General features: G+C 47.7%; 1 protein-coding gene across 1 annotated transcript in view; it reads right to left on the reverse strand.

Annotated features, from left to right (window-relative positions):
- The window catches only part of LOC147122548 (glutamate receptor ionotropic, delta-2-like), a 1303876-nt gene that overhangs the window by 182964 nt on the left and 1099612 nt on the right, over positions 1 to 21300 (reverse strand). The window contains 1 exon segment of the mRNA XM_086006579.1: positions 6715 to 6910. Coding sequence (XP_085862705.1) covers positions 6715 to 6910 — 196 coding nt within the window.

Here is a 21300-nt window from a genome sequence, read left to right on the forward strand (position 1 = left end):
GTGTGGCTACTGTTTGGGGGCCTGTAGACCACTCCCACCAGTGACTTCTTACCCTTATTATTTCTTATCGCCACCCAAACTGATTCTACGTCTTGACCTTCTAGCCCAATTTCATTTCTCATTACTGCACTGATCTCATCCCTTAGTAACAGAGCTACACCACCTCCTTTTCCTTTCTGCCTATCCTTACGAAAAGGCAAATACCCCTGAATATTCAGTTCCCAGCCTTGGTCACCTTGCAACCACTGGAATGGCTATCAGATCATACCCATTTATTTCTATTTGTGCTGTCAACTCATCTATCTTGTTACAAATGCTGCGTGCGTTCAGATATAGAGCTTTTAATTTCGTCTTTTTACCATTTTTCCCTACTCTGAGCCCTCTTTCTGATGCACTCTTATGTGTATACGCTCTGTCCCTTCCTGTCACATCATTACCCCTAGCGCTACCCTGCACTTTTGCCTTCATATTTTTCTTTGACTTTTTTAATTTCCGCTCAGCATATCCCTTCCCCCCACTATTTAGTTTAAAGCCCTATCTACAGCCCTAGTTATTCGATTCGCCAGGACACTGGTCCCAGCCTGGTTCAAATGAAGCTCGCCCCGACGGAACAGCTCCCTCTTATCCCAGTACTGGTGCCAGTGCCCCAGGAATCGAAACCCATTTCTCCCACATCAATCTTTGAGCCACTCGTTCCTCTCTCTGATTTTATTTACCCCATGCCAATTTGCACGTGGCTCTGGTAGTAATCCAGAGATTATTACCTTTGCGGTTCTGCTTTTTAATTTAGCCCCTAGCTGCTCGTATTCCCTCAGCAGACCTCTTTCTTTGTCCTACCTACGTCATTGGTACCTACATGGACCACGACAACTGGATCTTTCCCCTCCCACTCTGAGTTCCTCTCCAGCCAGAGGAGATGTCCTTTACCCTAACACCGGGCAGGCAACACAGCCTTCGGGACTCATGCTCTTGGCAGGGAGGTAACAAGGAGGAGGGTTTGATGGAGAGTGTCCCAGAGTGTGGGCTGAGAGCTGCTCCATTGATAATGGAGCGGAGGGAGGGTGGATGTAGAGTTGGAAGAGCGCAGGGCATTTGGTGGAGCATTGGGCTGGTGAAGGCTGCTCAGGAGGGGAGGGAGCAAGGCAACTAAGGGGCCTGTAGATGAGGATTTTCAAATCGATTCAGCAGAGGATGATCAGCTATCAACATTGGTGAGGATATGTGTGATGCAGAAAGGAACAGAGTGCGGGATAGGGTCGGGAGTGGAGTATTGAATGAGTGTCAGCTGTGGCTCAGTGGGTAGCACTCTTGCCTGAGTCAGAAGGTTGTGGGTTCAAGCCCCACTCCAGGGACTTGAGCATAAAAATCTAGGCTGACACTCCCAGTGCGGTACTGAGGAAGTGCTGCACTGTCGGAGGTGCCGTCTTTCGGATGAGTCGTTAAACCGAGGCTCTGTCTGCTCTCTCAGGCAGACATAAAAGATCCCATTGCACTATTTTGAAGAAGAGCAGGGGAGTTCTCCCCAGTGTCCTGGCCAATACTTATCCCTCAATCAACATCACTAAAACAGATTATCTGGTCATTATCACATTGCTGTTTGTGGGAGCTTGCTGTGTGCAAATTGGCTGCCACATTTCCTACATTACAACAGTGACTCTACTTCAAAAAGTACTTCATAGGCTGTAAAGTGCTTTGGGGCATTAGGTGGTCGCGAAAGGCGCCAAAGAAATGCAAGTCCTTTTTTATTCTTTTCAATTTGTGAAGGGAAGCACTCAGGAGGCCAGCAAGGAGGACTTTGGAACACAGGGGTCCGGAGATGACAAAGGAATGGTGACTGATTTCAGCAGCAGTAGCTGCAGTGAGATATGGGCAGAGGCAGGCAAAGTTGCTCTTAGATGCTCTTAGCAATGGCTAATATGCGCAATCAAACATGACACCAAGACTGGTACTCTGAAATGTGGGCTGCGCGGGCAGCCAGGGAGAGGAATGGAATTAGGACCCAAGGTCCAGAGTTTTGAGCGGGCGTTGAACAGGATGACCTCAGTCTTGCTGATACTGAGTTGAAGCAAGTTACGTGCCCATCCACAACTCATTGTTGGCTACGAACAGAGATGGTTGAGGAGTGAAGAGTTGTGGAGGAGAGGTCGATCTGGCTGTCGATAGCGTACTTCAGAAAGCTGACCCCCTGTGCCTATGTATGGTGTCACCTAGTGGAGGTGAAAAAGAATATGCGGGAGGGGGGTGGGGGTGGGCGGGGGGAGAGCTAAGGATGTGACCTTGGGGCATACCCGAGGTGACTTTGCAAGGGCAAGAGGAGAAGCCACTGAAGGAGACGTGTTGACTTTACTTGGGACAGGAAGGAGCAGAACCAGGCTAGAGCACTGCGAAGGAGGTGAATGGTGGAGGAGGATAGAGTGGTCGACCATGCAGAAAATTCAAACAGGATGAGAACGCTATGGGTGGAGCCACAGAGAATGTCACTGGCGACAGACCAAGGGAGTCTTGGTGTTGTGGGCAGAGTCAAAATTGGATTGAGGATGCGCTTTGGCAAAAATGGTGAAATGCTGTAAAGTTGACCGCAAACCACATTGTAAAATTGTCTTTTAGCATGGCGAATGTGGCATTTAGGCTATGCAATCCGTACACGACACTTCTGTTTTAAGCATTACACGCCTCTTAACATATGCTAACCACTTCTGCAGTTTATTAAAATGTTCAGTGCCGTTATTTCAAAGAAAGAAGCCCTTGTGATACAACATAAGTCAAGACCAAATACATAAAATATGCATACAAAATAATATAGCTGTAGGCCGAGCTGAGTGAGCCGCATCATAAATAATATATCGTCAGTCATGCCTGTGTTATAATGATATGCTGAGCATCATTCACTTTTAATAGTACAATGTACTTAATACCTGCGGACAAACTCGGTAGTACCACAGATGTGTGAACTTGAAAAGTCCTGTGAGTTAAGTAACAGAGATGAAATAATAACTGAAGTTACAAAACTGTACAGAACTGGTGAAAATCCCAAGACTCTTCCTGAATCATCTGGGAGACAATGGGCTGGATTTTATCAATGGAGGCGAGTAGGAGGCGGGACTCCCACTTTTGGGGCTGTAGCCCCGCCTCCATCGAGTTGTGGCCAACCCACTCGATTTTCCCTTGATTGACCTTGTTGAGCCCGCCCAGACGTGTCTTAAAACCTACCTCTTTGGCTAAACCTTTGGTCATCTCTCCTAATATCTCCTTCTGTGGCTCGGTGTCAAATTTTGTTTGATAATCGCTCCTGCGAAGCGCCATGGGACGATTTACTGTGTTAAAGGTGGTATACAAATGCAAGTTGTTGTTGTCGTCGTTCCCAAAACTCTCCACCACTGGGGTTTATCTCGTAGCAACTTGCATAGCAGTTTACACTACCGCCATGATCTCCTGCGCCCGCAGATCGTGACGTCAGTCGAGCGTGTAGCGCCCCGGACTGGATATTGCGTGGCGCCCCTTGCCTTACCACCTGCCGCTAGCAACGACAGGTTGAGGGGAGCGTTTTGCAGTCGGGACTGGGGGAGCACTATTTAAAGGCGACCGCTTCCTGCCTTTTCTTGTCAGTGACATTTTTGCTCCACGCATTCTGAGAGAGAGAGAGAGACTTCTGGAGAGATTCAATGCTGTGTGAAGGAGTTTTGGGTACTGAGCAGCACTTTGCAGGTTCATTTTGATTTGATCTTCCTTGCATCGATTTAGAAGAGACTATGGGGGCTGCACTCTGAGCTCTTTCCCTGGTCTCTCCATTGTTCTTTCCAGCAGAATTGATGTACAGGTCTGTCCAGGCCGAGATTCAAGGCTGCAATGAGCAGGGTGTGGATGGAGAGCAAGATCGACCCTCCCCTTTAAGAACTGGCCGGCGCCAGTCTGTCTGTGTTCCATTGCTGACTGACATCACATGAGCTTCGTCAGCGCTCTGAGCTAACGCCTCACTCCTCGGCATTAGCGCCTTAAGAGAGTTGTGTAGCACCTGACTTAGCGCTCAAATCACTTCAAGGGGCAAAAGAGGCCAAGTTTGCAGTCAGAGGCGGTAATTAACGCCAGGCGCTAAACTTTGCGCCTGGCCTATAATTGCGCCCCAAACTGGGCGATACCGAATTTCTCCCCCTATGACTCTATGGGCTAGAAATTCAGTAGGCTTTGCGCCCAGTTTTCGCCCAATGAGGGCTTTTGCGCCACTTGCTGAGCTTTCGCCGATATTCAGCGCTGCGGTAATGGCGGCGTTAGCCAGTAGCGCTGCGCCGCCACCGATGACGTCATCGGTGTGCGCGGTGCCCCGCTACCGCCCCGCTACCGGCCCGACCACCATATTTAGTTGCAGCCGCCTCTTCCGCAGCGGCCGCAAACAGCGATCAGAAAACGGGGCCGTCCTGTAGCGTTAGTGGGGCGAGTTAAGGCGGAGGTGCGGTCGGCCGCTTTTTTGGCGGCCGCCTGCCCGCACCTCCTTCCCCGGCCTCCTCCATCCACCCCCCGCGGCATTGCCGGCTGTTTTCCGGGAGCCCGGCACTTCTCCGTGGTGCTGGGCTCATTTGCCGGCACTAGCGAGCGGCGATCTCGCTGTTGCAGGCACCTCCCCCTTAAGAGAGGGAGGAAGGCCTGCAGTACCGCAGCCTGCCGCTCCGCAGCGGGTGGCGCTGCGGCACCTAGCGCGCCGATATTCAGTTTCAGCGCCCCAAGCGGGGGCGCCGAAACCCTTGAATAGCGGCCGCCTTCGAGTTGGGGCGCTGAAACTGAATTTCCGGTGGGCGCAAGTGGCTCCATGTGCAGCGGTACTTTCTGGGCGCGAGCGAGCTGGCCGCCCCAAACTGAATTTCTAGGCCTATGAGTGTTAAGTCAGCAGTGAGGGTTGGTTTGTCCAAAGCTTATATGAAATCAGAATGAGAAAAGCTTCATAGAGACAGGTGAGTAAAGATAAAGAAATATTGGCCCAGTAATTCCTCTCCCAACGCGTGAGTACGGACGGGGTACTCACGCGTGTGCCCGGAGGAATTGCCGGTTTTCAGCATGCACAACGCATGCGCTGAAAACCGGCATTTCTTCTCCTCTGACCCAAGGGGTTAAGAGGCAGAACGCATGCGACTTGTGAAGCAGAGCGTGCGCAGTGAAATTCCTTTTTTTTTTCCAGAGTTGCCCGAGTGTAAAGGCCTCCGGTTTTTACACGTGGAAAAAACAGACGTAAGTACTTAGTTTTACAGGTAAGTGGTCTATTAGTACAATTTAGACTTTTTTTTTCCACAGGTTTATTATTTTTAAAGAATTTACAGTAAAGTAAGTTTAGTTTTAGATCCTATTTTTTAAAAATTTATTTTTTTCAAAAATTTGATTAATTGTTTAAAATATTTTTTTAAACTTATTTATAGTTAATTTAATCAGTGGGATGTTTTTAAAAATTTTATTTAAAGTTTAAGTAGTGTTTTGGGCCCTTTACTTTTCATGAGTTTGACAGCTAATACTATCAAACTCATGAATGAAGTTTCCCCTCCCCTGATTGGCTGCACAGTGCTCACCTGATCCCAGCCGGCAAATCGAACTAAGTACGCCGCTGGATCAGGTTAGCACAGCGCGCCGACATCTGAACCGGGCCAGTCACAGGAAATGCAAGCAGGCCCAGGCTTCAGATGTCGGCGCGCCGGGTGAGTGCACATCGGGGGCTTGCACGCGCGGCAAGCTCCCGATCCTAATTTCAGGGCCAACATTTTACTAAACTGCTATTAGAAATGAATGACAGTTTAGTAAAAGATCTTCTTTAACTGAGGAAAGTACATTCTAGGCTGTTGGTTACAAAGTTACAAAGTATTTACAGCACAGAAACAGGCCATTCGGCCCCACTGCTCCGTGCCAGTGTTTATGCTCCACACGAGCCTCCTCCCACCCCTCTTCATCTCACCCCAGCAACATATCCTTTCTCCCTCATGTGTTAATATTGCTTCCCCTTGAATGCATCTATACTATTTGCCTCAGCTCCTCCCTGTGGTAGCGAGTTCCACATTCTCACCACTCCCTGGGTGAAGATGTTTCTCCTGAATTTCCTTTCTTGATTAATTAGTGACTATTTTATATTTACGGCCCCTAGTTCTGGTCTCGCCCGCAAGTGGAAACATCTTCTCTACGTCTACCCGATCAAATCCTTTCACAATCTTAAAGATCAGGTCGCCCCTCAGCCTTCTCTTTTCTAGAGGAAAGAGCCCCCAGCATGTTCAATCTTTCCTGATAGGTACAGCCTCTCAGTTCTGGCATCATTCTAGCAAATCGTTTTTTGCACCTTCTCCAATGTGTTGCACCTCGCAGATTTAGGATGTGACGTTGCACCTATCTCACCAGGAAGGTACAGAGCAGCGTGGCGTATGACCGCTTTAGTGCCCGTTATTACGACATTTACCCGGGGGGGGGGCTGTATCCTGCCGGCCAACCTTCCCTTTCAAGCTGAAGCAGTGTTGCTGTAAATGGACCAACATTAAATGGAGCACATTATCTATTTCGTAAATGGAAGAAAAAGACGTTTAAAAAAAAAATGTAATTGCAGCTTAGGGTGAAAGCTGAACTCTGTTTATCTAGAGTCGCGCAGTTTGCAATCTCCCACTCATGCACAGTCGCCAGCGTACACCAATCTAATCTAACACCTAGGAGAAAGATATACAGCCGGTGTAAAGATGTGAGAGAAATGTACTGTACCCTTCGGATGCCTTCCTGGGAATCCTTGACCGAGGTTTCGGTGCCGTTACCTCTGTTCATCATCCTCCACATTTGGGCGTACATATTGTCTCTCTCAAAGGGGTTCATTCCTTTCACTCGCACGTGCTCAAACACAGCTGACTCGATCACTGTGCCGTAGGGAATGTCTGTTTGCTTGGAAAGATCCTGCAGTGACCTTTGGGTTGAGAAGAGAGACAGGATAAATAAATAATGCCAAGTTGAAAAAAAAAACTCCTGAAGGTTTAATACAAGGTCAAATGTAGATTGCCCGTGTCCAAAAGCTCCGACAGCTAACTTGAAGGAAAGCTGCAGGCCGCGACAAATTTACGTTTAATTCACAAAACGCTTTGCTGATCTCTGAAGCATTTATTAGGGAACAATAGTTGAACCTTCACTAATCAAGGTGGCACAATAGGGTAGGGCTTCAAGACACCGTGACAATGGTGCGGTAGGAAGCAAGTTGATATCTTGCATTTCACACACAGGAGGGCAGAGGAGGGCCGATGCATCTCTGCAGGGAGGGAGAAAAGATCAAAGGATGAGACAACTAGGGGAACGGTAGTGTAGTGGTAATGTCACTGGGTTAGTAATCCCGAAACCTGGACTAATGATCCAGAGACGTGAGTTCAAATCCCAGCACGGCAACTGGGGAATTTAAATTCAGTTAATTAAATAAATCTGGAATAAAAAGCTAGTATCAGTAATGGTGACCATGAAACTACCGGATTGTTGTAAAAACCCATCTGGTTCACTAATGTCCTTTAGGGAAGGAAATCTGCCGTCCTTACCCGGTCTGGCCGATATGTGACTCCAGACCCACAGCAACGTGGTTGACTCTTAACTGCCTCTGAAATGGCCCAGCAAGTCACTCAGTTGTAACTAACGGCTACAAAACAAAATAATAAGAATAAAACCGGACGGACTACCCAGCATCGATCTAGGCACCGGCTACGGACATGACAATGGCACACCCAGCCCAGTCGACCCTGCAAAGTCCTCCTCGCCAACATCTGGGGACTTGTGCCAAAATTGGGAGAGCTGTCCCACAGACTAGTCAAGCAACAGCCTGACAAAGTCATACTCACAGAATCATACCTTTCCGCCAATGTCCCAAACTCCTCCATCACCATCCCTAGGTATGTCCTGTCCCACAGGCAGGACAGACCCACCAGGGGTGGTGGCACCGTGGTATACAGTCGGGAAGGAGTGGCCCTGGGAGTCCTCAACATTGACTCCTGACCCCCTGAAGTCTCATGGCTTCAGGTCAAGCATGGGCAAGGAAACCTCCTGCTGATTACCACCTACCGCCCTCCCTCAGCTGATGAATCAGTACTCATCCATGCTGAACACCACTTGGAAGAAGCACTGAGAGTAGCAAGGGCACAGAATGTACTCTGGGTGGGGGACTTCAATGTCCATCACCAAGAGTGGCTCGGTAGCACCACTGCTGACCGAGCTGGCCGAGTCCTGAAGGACATAGCTGCCAGTCTGGGCCTGCGACAGGTGGTGAGAGAACCAACACGAGGGAAAAACCTACTTGACCGCGTCCTCACCAATCTACCTGTCGCAGATGCATCTGTCCATGACAGTATTGGCAGCAGTGACCACCGCACAGTCATTGTGGAGATGAAGTCCCGTCTTCACACTGAGGACACCCTCCATCGTGTTGTGTGGCACTACCACCGTGCTAAATGGGACAGAATCAGAACAGATCGAGCAGCTCAAAACTGGGCATCCATGAGGCGCTGTGGGCCATTAGCAGCAGCAGAATTGTATTCCACCACAATCTGTAACCTCTACCATTACCACCAAGCCAGGAGATCAACCCTGGTTTAACGAGAGTAGAAGAGTATGCCAGAAGCAGCACCAGGCGTACCTAAAAATGAGGTGCCAACCTGGGGAAGCTGCAACACAGGACCACATGCATGCTAAAAAGTGGAAGCAGCATGCTATAGACAGGGCTAAGCGATCCCACAATCAACGGATCAGATCAAAACACTGCAGTCCTGCCACATCCAGTTGTGAATGGTGGTGGACTATTAAACAACTAACGGGAGGAGGAGGCTCCAAGAATATCCCCATCCTCAATGATGGTGGAGCCCAGCACGTGAGTGCAAAAGACAAGGCTGAAGCGTTTGCAACCAACTTCAGCCAGAAGTGCCGAGTGGATGATCCATATCGGCCTACTCCGGTGGTACCCACCATCACAGAAGCCAGTCTTCAGCCAATTCGATTCACTCCATGTGATATCAAGAAACGGCTGAGCGCACTGGATACAGCAAAGACTACGGGCCCCGACAACATCCCGGCTATCGTGCTGAAGACATGTGCTCCAGAACTAGCCGCACCTCTAGCCAAGCTGTTCCAGCACAGCTACAACACTGGCATCTATCCGACAATGTGGAAAACTGCCCAGGTATATCCTGTCCACAAAAAGCAGGACAAATCCAACCTGGCCAATTACCGCTCCATCAGTCTACTCTCAATCATCAGCAAAGTGATGGAAGGTGTCATCGACAGTGCTATCAAGCGGCACTTACTCACCAATAACCTGCTCGCTGATGCCCAGTTTGGGTTCCACCAAGACCACTTGGCTCCTGACCTCATTACAGCCTTGGTCCAAACATGGACAAAGGAGCTGAATTCCAGAGCTGAGGTGAGAGTGACTGCCCTTGACATCAAGGCAGCATTTAACCGAGTCTGACATCAAGGAGCCCTAGTAAAACTGAAGTCAATGGGAATCAGGGGGAAAACGCTCCACTGGCTGGAGTCATACCTAGCACAAAGGAAGATGGTTGTGATGGTTGAAGGTCAATCATCACAGCCCCAGGACATCGCTGTAGAGTTCCTCAGGGCAGTGTCCTAGGCCCAACCATCTTCAGCTGCTTCATCAATGACCCTCCCTCCAACATAAGGTCAGAAATGGGGATGTTCGCTGATGACTGCACAGTGTTCAGCGCCATTCACAACTCCTCAGATAATGAAGCAGTCCATGCCCACATACAATAAGACCTGGACGACCTTCAGGCTTGGGCTGATAAGTGGCAGGTAACATTTGCGCCACAGAAGTGCCAGGCAATGACTATCTCCAACAAGTGAGAGTCTAACCACCTCCCCTTGACATTCAATGGCATTACCATCGCCGAATCCCCACTACCAACATCCTGGGGGTCACCATTAGCCAGAAACTTAACTGGACCAGCCACATAAATACTGTGGCAACAAGAGCAGGTCAGAGGCTAGGTATTCTGCGGCAAGTGTCTCACCTCCTGACTCCCCAAAGCCTTTCCACCATTTACAAAGCACAAGTAAGGAGTGTGATGGAATACTCTCCACTTGCCTGGATGAGTGCAGCACCAACAACACTCAAGAAGCTCGACACCGTCCAGGACAAAGCAGCCCGCTTGATTGGCACCCCATCCACCACCTTAAGCATTCACTCCCTCCACCACCGGCGCACCGTGGCTGCAGTGTGTACCATCTACAAGATGCACTGCAGCAACTCGCCAAGGCTTCTTCGGCAGCACGTCCCAAACCCTCCACCTAGAAGGACAAGGGCAGCAGGCGCATGGGAACACCAACACCTCCAAGTTCCCCTCCAAGTCACACACCATCCTGACTTAGAAATATATCGGCCGTTCCTTCATCGTCGCTGGGTCAAAATCCTGGATCTCCCTCCCTAACAGCACTGTGGGAGTACCTTCACCACACGGGACTGCAGCGGTTCAAGAAGGTGGCTCACCACCATCTTCTCGAGGGGCGATTAGGGATGGGCAATAAATGTTGTTATTGCCAGCAGCGCCCACATCCCATAAAACAAATAAAAAAGAGGATTATCCCCAATTTACCCACACAAGTGCAGGCTTCCCGAAGGCTGCGAATCCTGTCAGGGTCACCGAGGCGAGCAGTGGGTCTGTGGGGGTCAGAGGGGTGCAAAAGTGCGCTGTGAAGCTAAGTGATGGGTGCAAGTGTGGAGAGGTGTGTATGTGAGATGAGTGGAAAGTGTTAGAAAATGTTTACTTACCTTTGTTTCTTCCTGCAGGCTTCAACCATTGGGGATGCGGAGAGTCTCGCATCGCACCGGCAGAGATGACAAATGGCCGCTGCATTCTCCGATGCAACAACCATCTAATTTCTGCTCACGAAAGAGGTTTGGTGAGTCTTGAATACAAGGACTCATCAAACAACAGGGAATGTCAGTGTTTGACAGCTTCACAGAGCTGTCAAACGATGACAATTCATGAAACGTCATATGCTGACGTTCTCTGTAACCGGCTTTCCCTTAATTGGCCTGCTAAGCCTGCTGGGTGGGCTCAACAAGGTCAATCAAGGGAAAATAGCGTGGGTTGGCCAGAAGTCGATGGAGGCGGGACTAAAACCCGACAAGCAGCAGTCCCACCTCCAATGTGCTCCCATTGACAAAATCGTCCCCATGGTTTCCTTTGTAAAAATCTCAAAAGTTAAATGTTCAAACCTTATCACAAGGATACGTGTAATTTTGTTTTCAAATTGGCTACAGTGCTTCATAATTACTATAGGTGGAAAGAACTTAATGATGGAGAAATGAGACTTGGAAGGGGAGCATGAGTCTGGATTTTAATGTATTGAAGCAAAACAATAGGGTTAGAGAGAGATTTTGTGCAGAAACAAACTCAGAGAACCAGAGGTAACAATTATGGGTTGAAGAATGCATAAAGTAAACAGCTAAATACAACTCAAGGAATAACCTCTTAACCGTCTAAATTCCAGGGATACAACCCTAGTTTGAGTAATCTCTCCTCGTAACTTAACCCTTGAAGTCCGGGCATCACTCTTTCCTTGAGTTAACCTTAAAGGGGCAAAATTCCTCCTGTCGATCTTTTCCTGGGGATATCCCTTTGTCTTGACGAAGGGTCTTCGACCTGAAACGTTGACTCTATTTCTCTCTCCACGGATGTTGCCTGGCCTGCTGAGTTTTTCCAGCATTTTCTGTTGTTATTAAGGAATAACTACATCGTTCATAGGGGATATCCCAGGAAAAGAGCGACAGGAGGAATTTTGCCCCTTTAAGGTTAACTCAAGGAAGAGTGATACCCGGACTCCAAGGGTTAAATTACGAGGCGAGATTACACAAACTAGGGTTGTAGTCCCTGGAATTTAGAAGGTTAAGAGGTGATTTGATCGAAGTTTTCAATATATTAAGGGGAACTGATAGAGTAGATAGAGAGAAACTATTTCTGCTGGTTGGGGAGTCTAGGACTAGGGGACATAGTCTTAAAATTAGAGCCAGACCTTTCAGGAGTGAAATTAGGAAACACTTCTACACACAAAGGGTGGGAGAAGTTTGGAACTCTCTTCCGCAAACAGCAATTGATCTTATGTCAGTTGTTAATTTTAAATCTGAGATTGATAGCTTTTTGTTAACCGAAGGTATTAAGAGATACGGGGCAAAGGTGGGTCACAGATCCGTCCTGATCTCAGTGAATGACGGAACAGGCTCGAGGGGTTAAATGGCCTCCTCCTGTTCCTAAGGTTTCACCTGGTGCAGTCTTTTACTGACTTGAAAGAAGTTATTAAAATGGATTTAGCATAAGCAAATGAAAACAGGAGAATGTCGCTTTGGCACAGTAGCAGGAACCAACGGGGTCAGTGGGGGGTCAATGGAGGCATTTAAAGAGGATTTGAACAACAAGAAGAGGCAGATTGCAAAGCTGAACTACCTTTTCACATTCTTGCATTCTTATCACTGAATTGCAGCGTGATATTTTCTCAAACTTTATGCAGCTTGCGACATTACAGAGGCTCTGATTGAAGAAATGTTAGTGGCTGAATTGCTGAGGGGTCTTTTGAAGATCACTTCCGACATAATTGCTTTCTTTTCAGGCAGGGGGTGGCACTATTTAAAAAATACATTTATCTCCGGCAGTTCATTGTACGTTAAACAAGCAATTTTGTGTCCTGCATAAAATTTAAATGGGGCTTTCCCCCCCCCCCCCCGAATGGTAGGCTGGAAAAATGAGAGTTGTTAGAATTACAATACTGCAGATGGAAAGTGATGGTGAAGTGCACAGTTGAAATACTGAAATACTCCACTGGGGGGCAATGGTGTGTTGGTGCTGGAGTGGGGAGATGGCGTTTGATGCTGGGTTTGTATTCACCTGGAGACCAGAGCTCTGATTCTTCAGCTCAACCTGTCCTAGGTACCTCACTAACACTGCCTGTGTTATACTTGACAGGTGTCTGTTTTTTTTTTAACTCTGACTCCCAGAGCACCGTCACTATGGCGCTGTTAGTGATGTAGATGCATGCTGATGCACGGCGACACTCTCCAAGATTCGGAGGAAGTTGGTGTATGTGGAGTGAGCGTCCACCAGACTCACACAAGCAACGCTTATTTACCAATGCAACCAACGCCTGCCAAACTCAAGGGGCTGGACTCTCACTGGGTGGTTTAGTCCAGTGGTGCCAATTCTGACAAAGGCTTCGGCACCAAATATTAACCTGTTCTTTCTTCCTTCTGTGTATTTCCAGCACTTTTGGGCCCCGAGACTCCTCGGAATGGGACCCCGGTGATTAGGCCGATATGGTGCCCTCCAGTGTTGACCCCACTGGACTTTGTGGGGCCAGTGGGAGGGCACCTCGTTCGAACGGTGCAAGTCGGGAGCAAGCTCCGCTATGAGTGCGTCTCCGGGATCCGCCTGTCCCATGTGACCGAAAGCTCTGGTGCCCGCCCGGCATTGGGAGAGGGGATGGTAGCCTAGCCCTCTTCTCCTGCCCCCCCGCCCCCCCACCCCAACCACCCAACCCAGCCATGCACCCCCACCCCCCCTTGAGTAAGGACTGAAAAAAAAACTTTTCTTCAGGGGTTCCCTGGTCTTGACCCCACTGGTAGGGCCCAATGACAACAATCTGCAGCCTCCAAAGATACAACTGGGTCCCAACTGAGCCACTGGATTGGCAACTCCTGGCATAGGGAGTGTCTCCATCCCCTGGAACCAACCTCCCACCACTCCTGAGATGTCTATTGACACCTGGCCCAAACATAGCTGGCCTCTGCTTCAAAACGTCATCCGAGATAAGACCCACCTACTGGTCTGTGCCTCTCGAGTCTTTTCTCTCAGTTCTCTATTTTCTGCAATTGAGCTGCGGTGATATTATCACACAGTAAGTTTCGGTGGAGGGGGGGGGTGGTCTTTCATATTTGGACGCTTGCCAAAATTATAAATAAGAGCATTTATTTAATAGTTATCTTACTTTACCATTTTTGTGGTGATATCGTGATCAGAGGGTATATCGCCACTGCCAGCTTTCACATTGGTAGTTTCCATAACCAGATTATACCAGCGGTTGGGTGGTTTACTGTATGCAGCGGTTAAGGTTTTGGCAATTCCACAGCCCATCAATGAAGTGGTGGCGGCGGGGGGGGGGCCAGACATGAATACAGGAGCCGCTAGACGTCAACCCAGAATTCAGAGTTGGAGCTCCAGTCTCCACTGGCGGGGCTGAATTAACCACTGCCATTACAACAGCATGTCTTTCCCCACCCCCCCTCCAAGCGCAATGCACCTGAAATCGGCCAAACCAGCGCAAAAAGATATCATAATTTCGAGCGCAAAAAAAACATTGCGCCAGAAGCCAGCCCCGCCCACAAAACTGGCCACGCCCCCCCCCCCCCGCCCCCGATCGATTAATCACTATGGCGAGTTTTGGGCCTTCAAAGAGGCTCTTAAAATTAAGCTGGTTCTTTTGGGAACAAGTACACTAATAGGTGCGTTTTAAAAGCTCTGAATATAATTTTCTTTGAATTTACTAAGAACCTGACTGCTGTATCCCAATACAACTAGCACACTGTATCTGTATAATTTGTATAGTGCATTGAAAATCTGTATAGATTTTCAAAAGTCATTTTCAGTCAGGTTACTCACAGGTGATGGACTCGACACTGATTAAAAATGCTTATTTTTTTTGCGATAATACCCATTTTCGTTCTGTATTAATCAAACTACACCAAGTTACCACTCTTAAATATAGCAAGGAATATTTGTTTAAAGCAAAAAAAAATTTTTTTTTAAATTCTTAAGTTCTAAAAGGTGCTGGTTCGTGGCAGATTTTACGTTTGTCGATATAAAAAGCTGGCGCACATTTGGCCGCAATTTACGCCCGGATCGCAGATGATGCCCTAAAGCGTAAACTCTATTATATTATATGTAAAAGTTTGTAAAGTAACAGATGGCTGTGGGTGGAATATAAAGGTGCGTGTGATCCCTCATCACTTTCCTTTTTCTTCAGAGAGAGTGCTAGCTGCAACAACACTTGTGTGCAGACCAGCCTGAAACTAAAACCTCTTACACCTTTGTTCCGCACCATCTCCTCGCCATCTGTTATTCCATAATTAAAAGAACAATTCAAGGTCAAGTTGAGATTTCAACCAGGTTGTGTGTTTGTTTGTTTTTTAAATAGCTTTATTTTACTCATCCACTTCTGAACTGTGCCTTAATGCCCAGAAATTCGGGTCGGGGGCTTCCCGTGGGTGCAAGCCTCCGACCTGCACTTACCTAGCGCGCCGGCCGTTGAGCTGTGGGCCCGCGTGAGATTCCGATCCTGGGCCTCCTCCAACTGCCGGCGCGCAGTGCTTGCGTATCCCAGGGGCGCAGTTAGTTCGAAGCGTCCCCTGGGATCACGTGGGCCATGGAGAGCCAATGGTAGCAGGGAATCTCGATTCATAGATTTGACAGGAAGACCTGTTAAATCTATGAATACAATTCAGCCCCAAAACATCACTAAAACTTCAAATAAATTTTTTTTTAATCACATTTTTAAAATAACTATAAATTACATAAAATAACTATTTTAAACAATAATTTAAATTTTTGAAAAAATTTGTTACAGTTTCTAACGGGCTAAAAATAAACTTACCTTTCTTTAAAGTATTTAAAAATAATAAACCTGTGGAAAAAATGTTTAAATTTAACTTAATTCACCACTTACCTTGTTAAAAGCAGGCCTTGCGACTGCTTTTTACAAGCGTAGCTCCTGGAGACTTACCCTCCCGGAAAAACCTGCAAAAAAAACGGAAGTTCCAGGCGTACGCGCTGCCTCTCCGGCGCACGCGTTCGACCTGTGAACCCCTTCAAGGGAACGGACGTTCCGGTTTCCTGCGCATGCGCAGTGCATGCATGAAACCGGCACTTTCGTTGGGCCTACGCGTGAGTACCCAGCGCGTACTCACCCGTGGGGACCCGAAGTTCTGGCCCATTGTTGAGCAAAACAGATGCATCCGTGCCTTGAGTCACAACCAGAAGGGCCAGTGCATTTTTTTTTAAAAACAAACTTTTAATTTTAGTTTTAAGTTCTCTGGTAACCGTCTAACAGGGAGTAAAGGATGTGACTTGTGTCCCTATCTCTGGTAATGTCAATGACGAGGAATTGCGACCTTGTTACGTTCAGTTCTTACCAGTTTCCTAATAGAAACCATTGTGTTAGAGAAATTTTAACTACCCTAAGAAGCATGTGCTATGCCAGGAGGGCGTAAAAGATCCCACGGCACTGCTTCGAAGAAGAGCAGGGGAGTTCTCCCCAGTGTCCTGGCCAATATTTATCCCTCAACCAACATCACTAAAAAATACAGATTATCCGGTCATTATCATGTTGCTGTTTGTGGGAGCTTGCTGTGCGTAAAATGGCTGCCATGTTTCCTACATTACAACAGTGACTACACTTCAAAAAGTACTTCATTGGCTGCAAAGCGCTTTGGGACTTCTTGAGGTTGTGAAAGGCGTTATATAAATGCAAGTCCTTTTTTTCATTTAAGTCACCATTACAATGGTTCTTAGCTGTCTGTAAGCCAATAGGTTGGTTTATAAAGAATGGGGAAGAGCCATGAGCAGGAGCCTAAATGGAAGGGGTGAATAAGAGAAACAGAATGGCCTTTTCTTATTAAAAATAACAACAGAAAATGCTGGAAATACTCAGCAGGCCAGGCAGCATCCGCGGAGAGAGAAACAGAGTTAACGTTTCAGGTCTGGGACCCTTCATCAGAACTGGAAAAAGCTGGAGATGTAACAGATATTAAGCAGGTGCAGAGACAGGGGGAGCTGGGGGGAATTGAAAGAACATACTGTACTTTTGTAAGAGGCAGGAAAGATAAAATGTTGCAAATGGGAATGGCAAAAATCATACAGCATGAAAAATGGGGGCAGGGGTTATTATCTGAAATTGTTGAACTTGATGTTGAGTCCGGAAGGCTGTAAAGTGCCCAATCGAAAGATGAGGTGCTGTTCCTCGAGCTTACGTTGATCTTCATTGGAACAATGCAATAGCCCGAGGACAGAGAGGTCAGAGTGGGAGTGAAGCGGAGAATTAAAGTGACAGGCGACCGGGAGCTCAGGCTCACCCTTACGGACTGAACGGAAGTGTTTTGTATCCACAGTATTTTGCTATGGCCTTTTCTTATTGTTGTTTTGTTCACATTTTCTGTTTCTTTTCTATTTATCCTTCCTTCCAATTATTGCTTCTTTACCTTGTCTTCACGTTCTACCCACAAAACTCAACGACCCGTCTAAAGTTCAAAATGGCGCCCTAGTGGTGTCTCAGTAAGTAATGTAGATACATAGTTTAACCTAACTGGAAGACAATTTCAACCAAATATTTTGCATAATCGTAGCAAATTAGTTGCACTCAGGCGATCTATTGATCTACATTGGTGTTTCCTTAGTTGAAGATATTACACAAAAATGGAGATATAAGTATAAGCAGTCAGTAAGTCATTCATTCTGCTACAGTCACGCATAAGATTATGAATAGGTTCAAATTTTGATTTTGATCAGCCCGAAATTTGAATCTTCCAAATTTAAAGTTGAGTTTTAACAACAACAACTTGCATTTATATAGCATCTTTAACATAGTAAAACATCCCAAGGCGCTTCACAGGAACATAATCAGATATAAATTGACACCGAGCCAAAGAAGGAGACAAAAAGCTTGGTCGAAGAGATAGGTTTTAAAGAGGAGAGAGAGGTGGAGAGAGGCAGAGGTGTTTAGGGAGGGAATTCCAGAGCTTAGGGCTTTGGCAGCTGAAGGCACGGCCGCCAACGGTAAGGTGAAGGAAGGGCGTGGTGTGGGGATGGACAAGAGGCCAGAGTTCAGGAACGCAGAGTTCCACGAGCTTTCTCAATAACTCAGACACATCAATAGCCCGTAATGGTAATTGTGATTTTTTTTTACCTGGGAATCCCTGGCCCAAGACCGCACAAAGTGGAGGAGAAGCATCCGGGAAGGCGCCGAACACCTCGAGTCTCTTCGCCGGGAGCAAGCGGAAGCCAAGCGCAGGCAGCGCGAGGAGCGCACGTCAACCCAAGCACCCCACCCACCCGTCCCTTCAACCACCATCTGCCCCACCTGTGACAGAGACTGTAGGTCCCACATTGGACTCATCAGTCACCTGCGAACAAATTTTCTGAAAACCTAATGATAGAGAACTCGTAGATCAAAGACGTACATCAAATAACGAAGGAAGGCCAATCATTTTAGCATCCTCAGTGCCAATGAAATAGCATCTAGTGCATGCCTGCTTATACACAGGATAGAATGAACCGTCTTTTCAGTCTATGTGAAGTTTGATAAAGGGGTACAGGAAACTCTTCCGTATCCGGCACCGACGGGACCGGGATGGTGCCGGTTGATTAAAAATTTCGGATAACAGAGAGGTATATCTACCAAGGCTATTTTTAACAAACAAAAATTAAAAAAATCAAGAAATGTGCAGTATAATTGGGTACTCACCTACAGAATGTTGTGTTAAATGGACTCGGACTCGGCAACATTTCCGGTTATTGAGGTGTTCGGATCGGAAGAGACTTCCGACAGCGCCAAGAAGCCGAGTAGTGGCAGTTTGGAGAACTACCCCCACTGACTAACTCGGCCACCGCGGGAGACTCGGGCTCGGCAACATTTCCGGTTATTGAGGTGTTGTTTTTGGAGTATGAATTTTGCCGGTTATTAGAGAATTCTGGATATTTAGGTGCCGCTTAAACGAGAGTTTCCTGTATTTACAACTCTTCTGCATCCAAGCCAGTCTACAATAAATAAATGTTCAATAGCAAATGGGAAAACATTCATTATAGCACAGATTATATAGGATTTAGCCCAACACCCACGTGTAGCACTGACTTTTTAAAAAAAACCTTGGAGATCCTTGCACATCCACTCACATGGTAGGCATTTACCATTTCTAAATTAATTATGCTGAACCTTTCTAAAGCGCTGGTTAGGCCACAACTGGAGTATTGCGTCCAGTTCTGGTCACCCCACTTTAGGAAGGATGTGAAGGCCCTTGAGAGGGTGCAGAGGAGATTTACCAGATTGGTTCTGGGGATGGGGGATCTTAGCTACAAGGACAGGTTGGAGAAGCTGGATTTGTTTTCATTAGAGCAAAGGAGGTTGAGGGGTGATTTGATAGAGGTGTACAAGATTATGATGGGTTTGGATAGGCTAGACGGGGAAAGGCTGTTCCCACTAGTTGATGGTACAAGGACTAGGGGACACAGATTTAAAGCTTTGGGCAAGAGATACGGGGGGATGTGAGGAAAAACTTTTTACGCAGCGAGTGGTGAGGACCTGGAACTCACTGCCGACGGAAGTGGTGGAATCGGAGACACTCAATGTCTTCAAAGGGAGACTGGATAGGCACTTTAGGGAAATAAACTTGCAGGGCTACGGGGATAGAGCGGGGGAATGGGACTGACTGGATTGCTCTACAGAGAGCCGGCACAGACTCGATGGGCCGAATGGCCTCCTTCTGTGCCGCTATGACTCTATGGGGGGGAAAATTCGGTTGCTTTGAGGGTGCTAACGGGGCGCAAAGCAACTAGCGCCTGGATGCGGCGCTGCCAACGCCGCCCGCGAAATTCAGGTAACTGTTAGCGCCCCGGCCGCGATCTTCGGTAGCGCCCCCTGACTTACCGCCGAACGCTATGTCCAATGGGGTCAGGGGGCCCACCTGCGGCCGGGGAGGTGCTATTTAAAGGCGAGGTGCCGGGTGGCCATTTTTGTTGCTGGCCGCCTGCCAGCACCTGCCCCCGTTGGGTGCCGGGCTCATTTGCCGGCACTCCCGATCCCTGGTGGCCCAGCTGGGCAGCGGGATGCGCTGCGCCAGACCCCTCCCTTTTAATAAGGGGAGGAAGGCCTGCAGTACCACGGCGCGTAGAGCCACGATGTTGCCTCACAGCGCCCCAAGAGGGATGCGGGGCGCATCCAGCCGCGGGGACGCTAATTTTTTCGGGGTGCTAAAAGTAGCGCCCCAGCGAAGTTAGCGCCCCCGCGACTCAATTTCTCCCCCTACGACTCTAATGACTGCCCAGTTACAGATAGTCTACTAGTTTCCTGGGGATTTGGGAAGGGGGTTGGGGTATAATGGGAAGGGAAAACTTGGTTCATAGAACACCTTATCAAGTCTCTCAGAAATATCTCAAAGCAACTTCATACACAATGAATCATATCTGAAGTGTAGTAATTGTAGTTATAGCAGCAAATGCAGCAGCCATTTTGCATACAGCACGATCCCCAAAATAATGATATATCCCCATTGTATGTGAAGGATCTTTCTTCACATAATAGGCAAGTAATTTTCCTTTATCCTTCAGGCAGAGCCCTCCGTACATGTACAATTGGTTGAAATCATCACAGCAATACTTATTTGGTGGGCTTACTTATCAGTAAGTAATCCTAACCAATAAGCAAAAAGAGCAAACATTTAAATGAGGAATGAAAATGATGAGGAGTCATTGCAAGATAACAGTCCCCTACCCAGGGCTGCCGGAACCATTAAAACCAGAGCACGGTGATGGCAAACACGAATGGGTAACCATGGAGCTGTTCAGAGAATCACAGCACAGGAGGAGGCCATTCGGCCCATCGAGTCGGCGCCGGCCCTTTCGAAGAGCAATCCATTTATTCCCACCCCCCATGCTTTTTCCCTGAAATTTTTTTCTCCTTCAAGTATTTACCCAATTCCTTTTTGAAGGCTACTATTGAATCTGCTTCCTCCACCACCCTATCAGGCAACACATCTCCCCCAAATCCTAACCACTCCTTGCGTAAAAAGTTTTTCCTCATTCCCCCTCTGGTTCTTTTGCCAATCACCTTAAATCTGTGCCCTCTCTTTATTGACCCTTCAGCTATTGGAAACAGTTTCTCTTTATTTACTCTATCTAAACCCTGCATGATTTTAAACACCTCGATCAAATCTCCTCTGAGCCTTCTGCGCTCCAAGGAGAACAACCCCAGCTTCTCCAGTCTCTCCACGTGACTGTAATCCCTCATCCCTGGAACCATCCTAGTAAACCTCTTTCTCTACCCTCTCCAAAGCCTTCAGATCCTTCCTCAAGTGTGGTGCCCAGAATTGGACATGATACTCCAGCTGAGGCCAAACTAGTGTTCTGTATAGTTTTAGCATAACTTCCTGGCTTTTGTACTTTAGAGTGGGTCTTGAACCCACAACTTTCTGACCCAGAGGCAAGGGCTCTACCAACTGAGTTGTACAAATTTCCTTAGAATGATGGCCTCAATGGATGAGACTACCCATCTGTA

The sequence above is a fragment of the Somniosus microcephalus genome, chromosome 2 (assembly GCF_052327205.1).
Source record: "Somniosus microcephalus isolate GS21.2 chromosome 2, FLI_Smic_1.0, whole genome shotgun sequence".
NCBI lineage: Eukaryota > Metazoa > Chordata > Chondrichthyes > Squaliformes > Somniosidae > Somniosus > Somniosus microcephalus.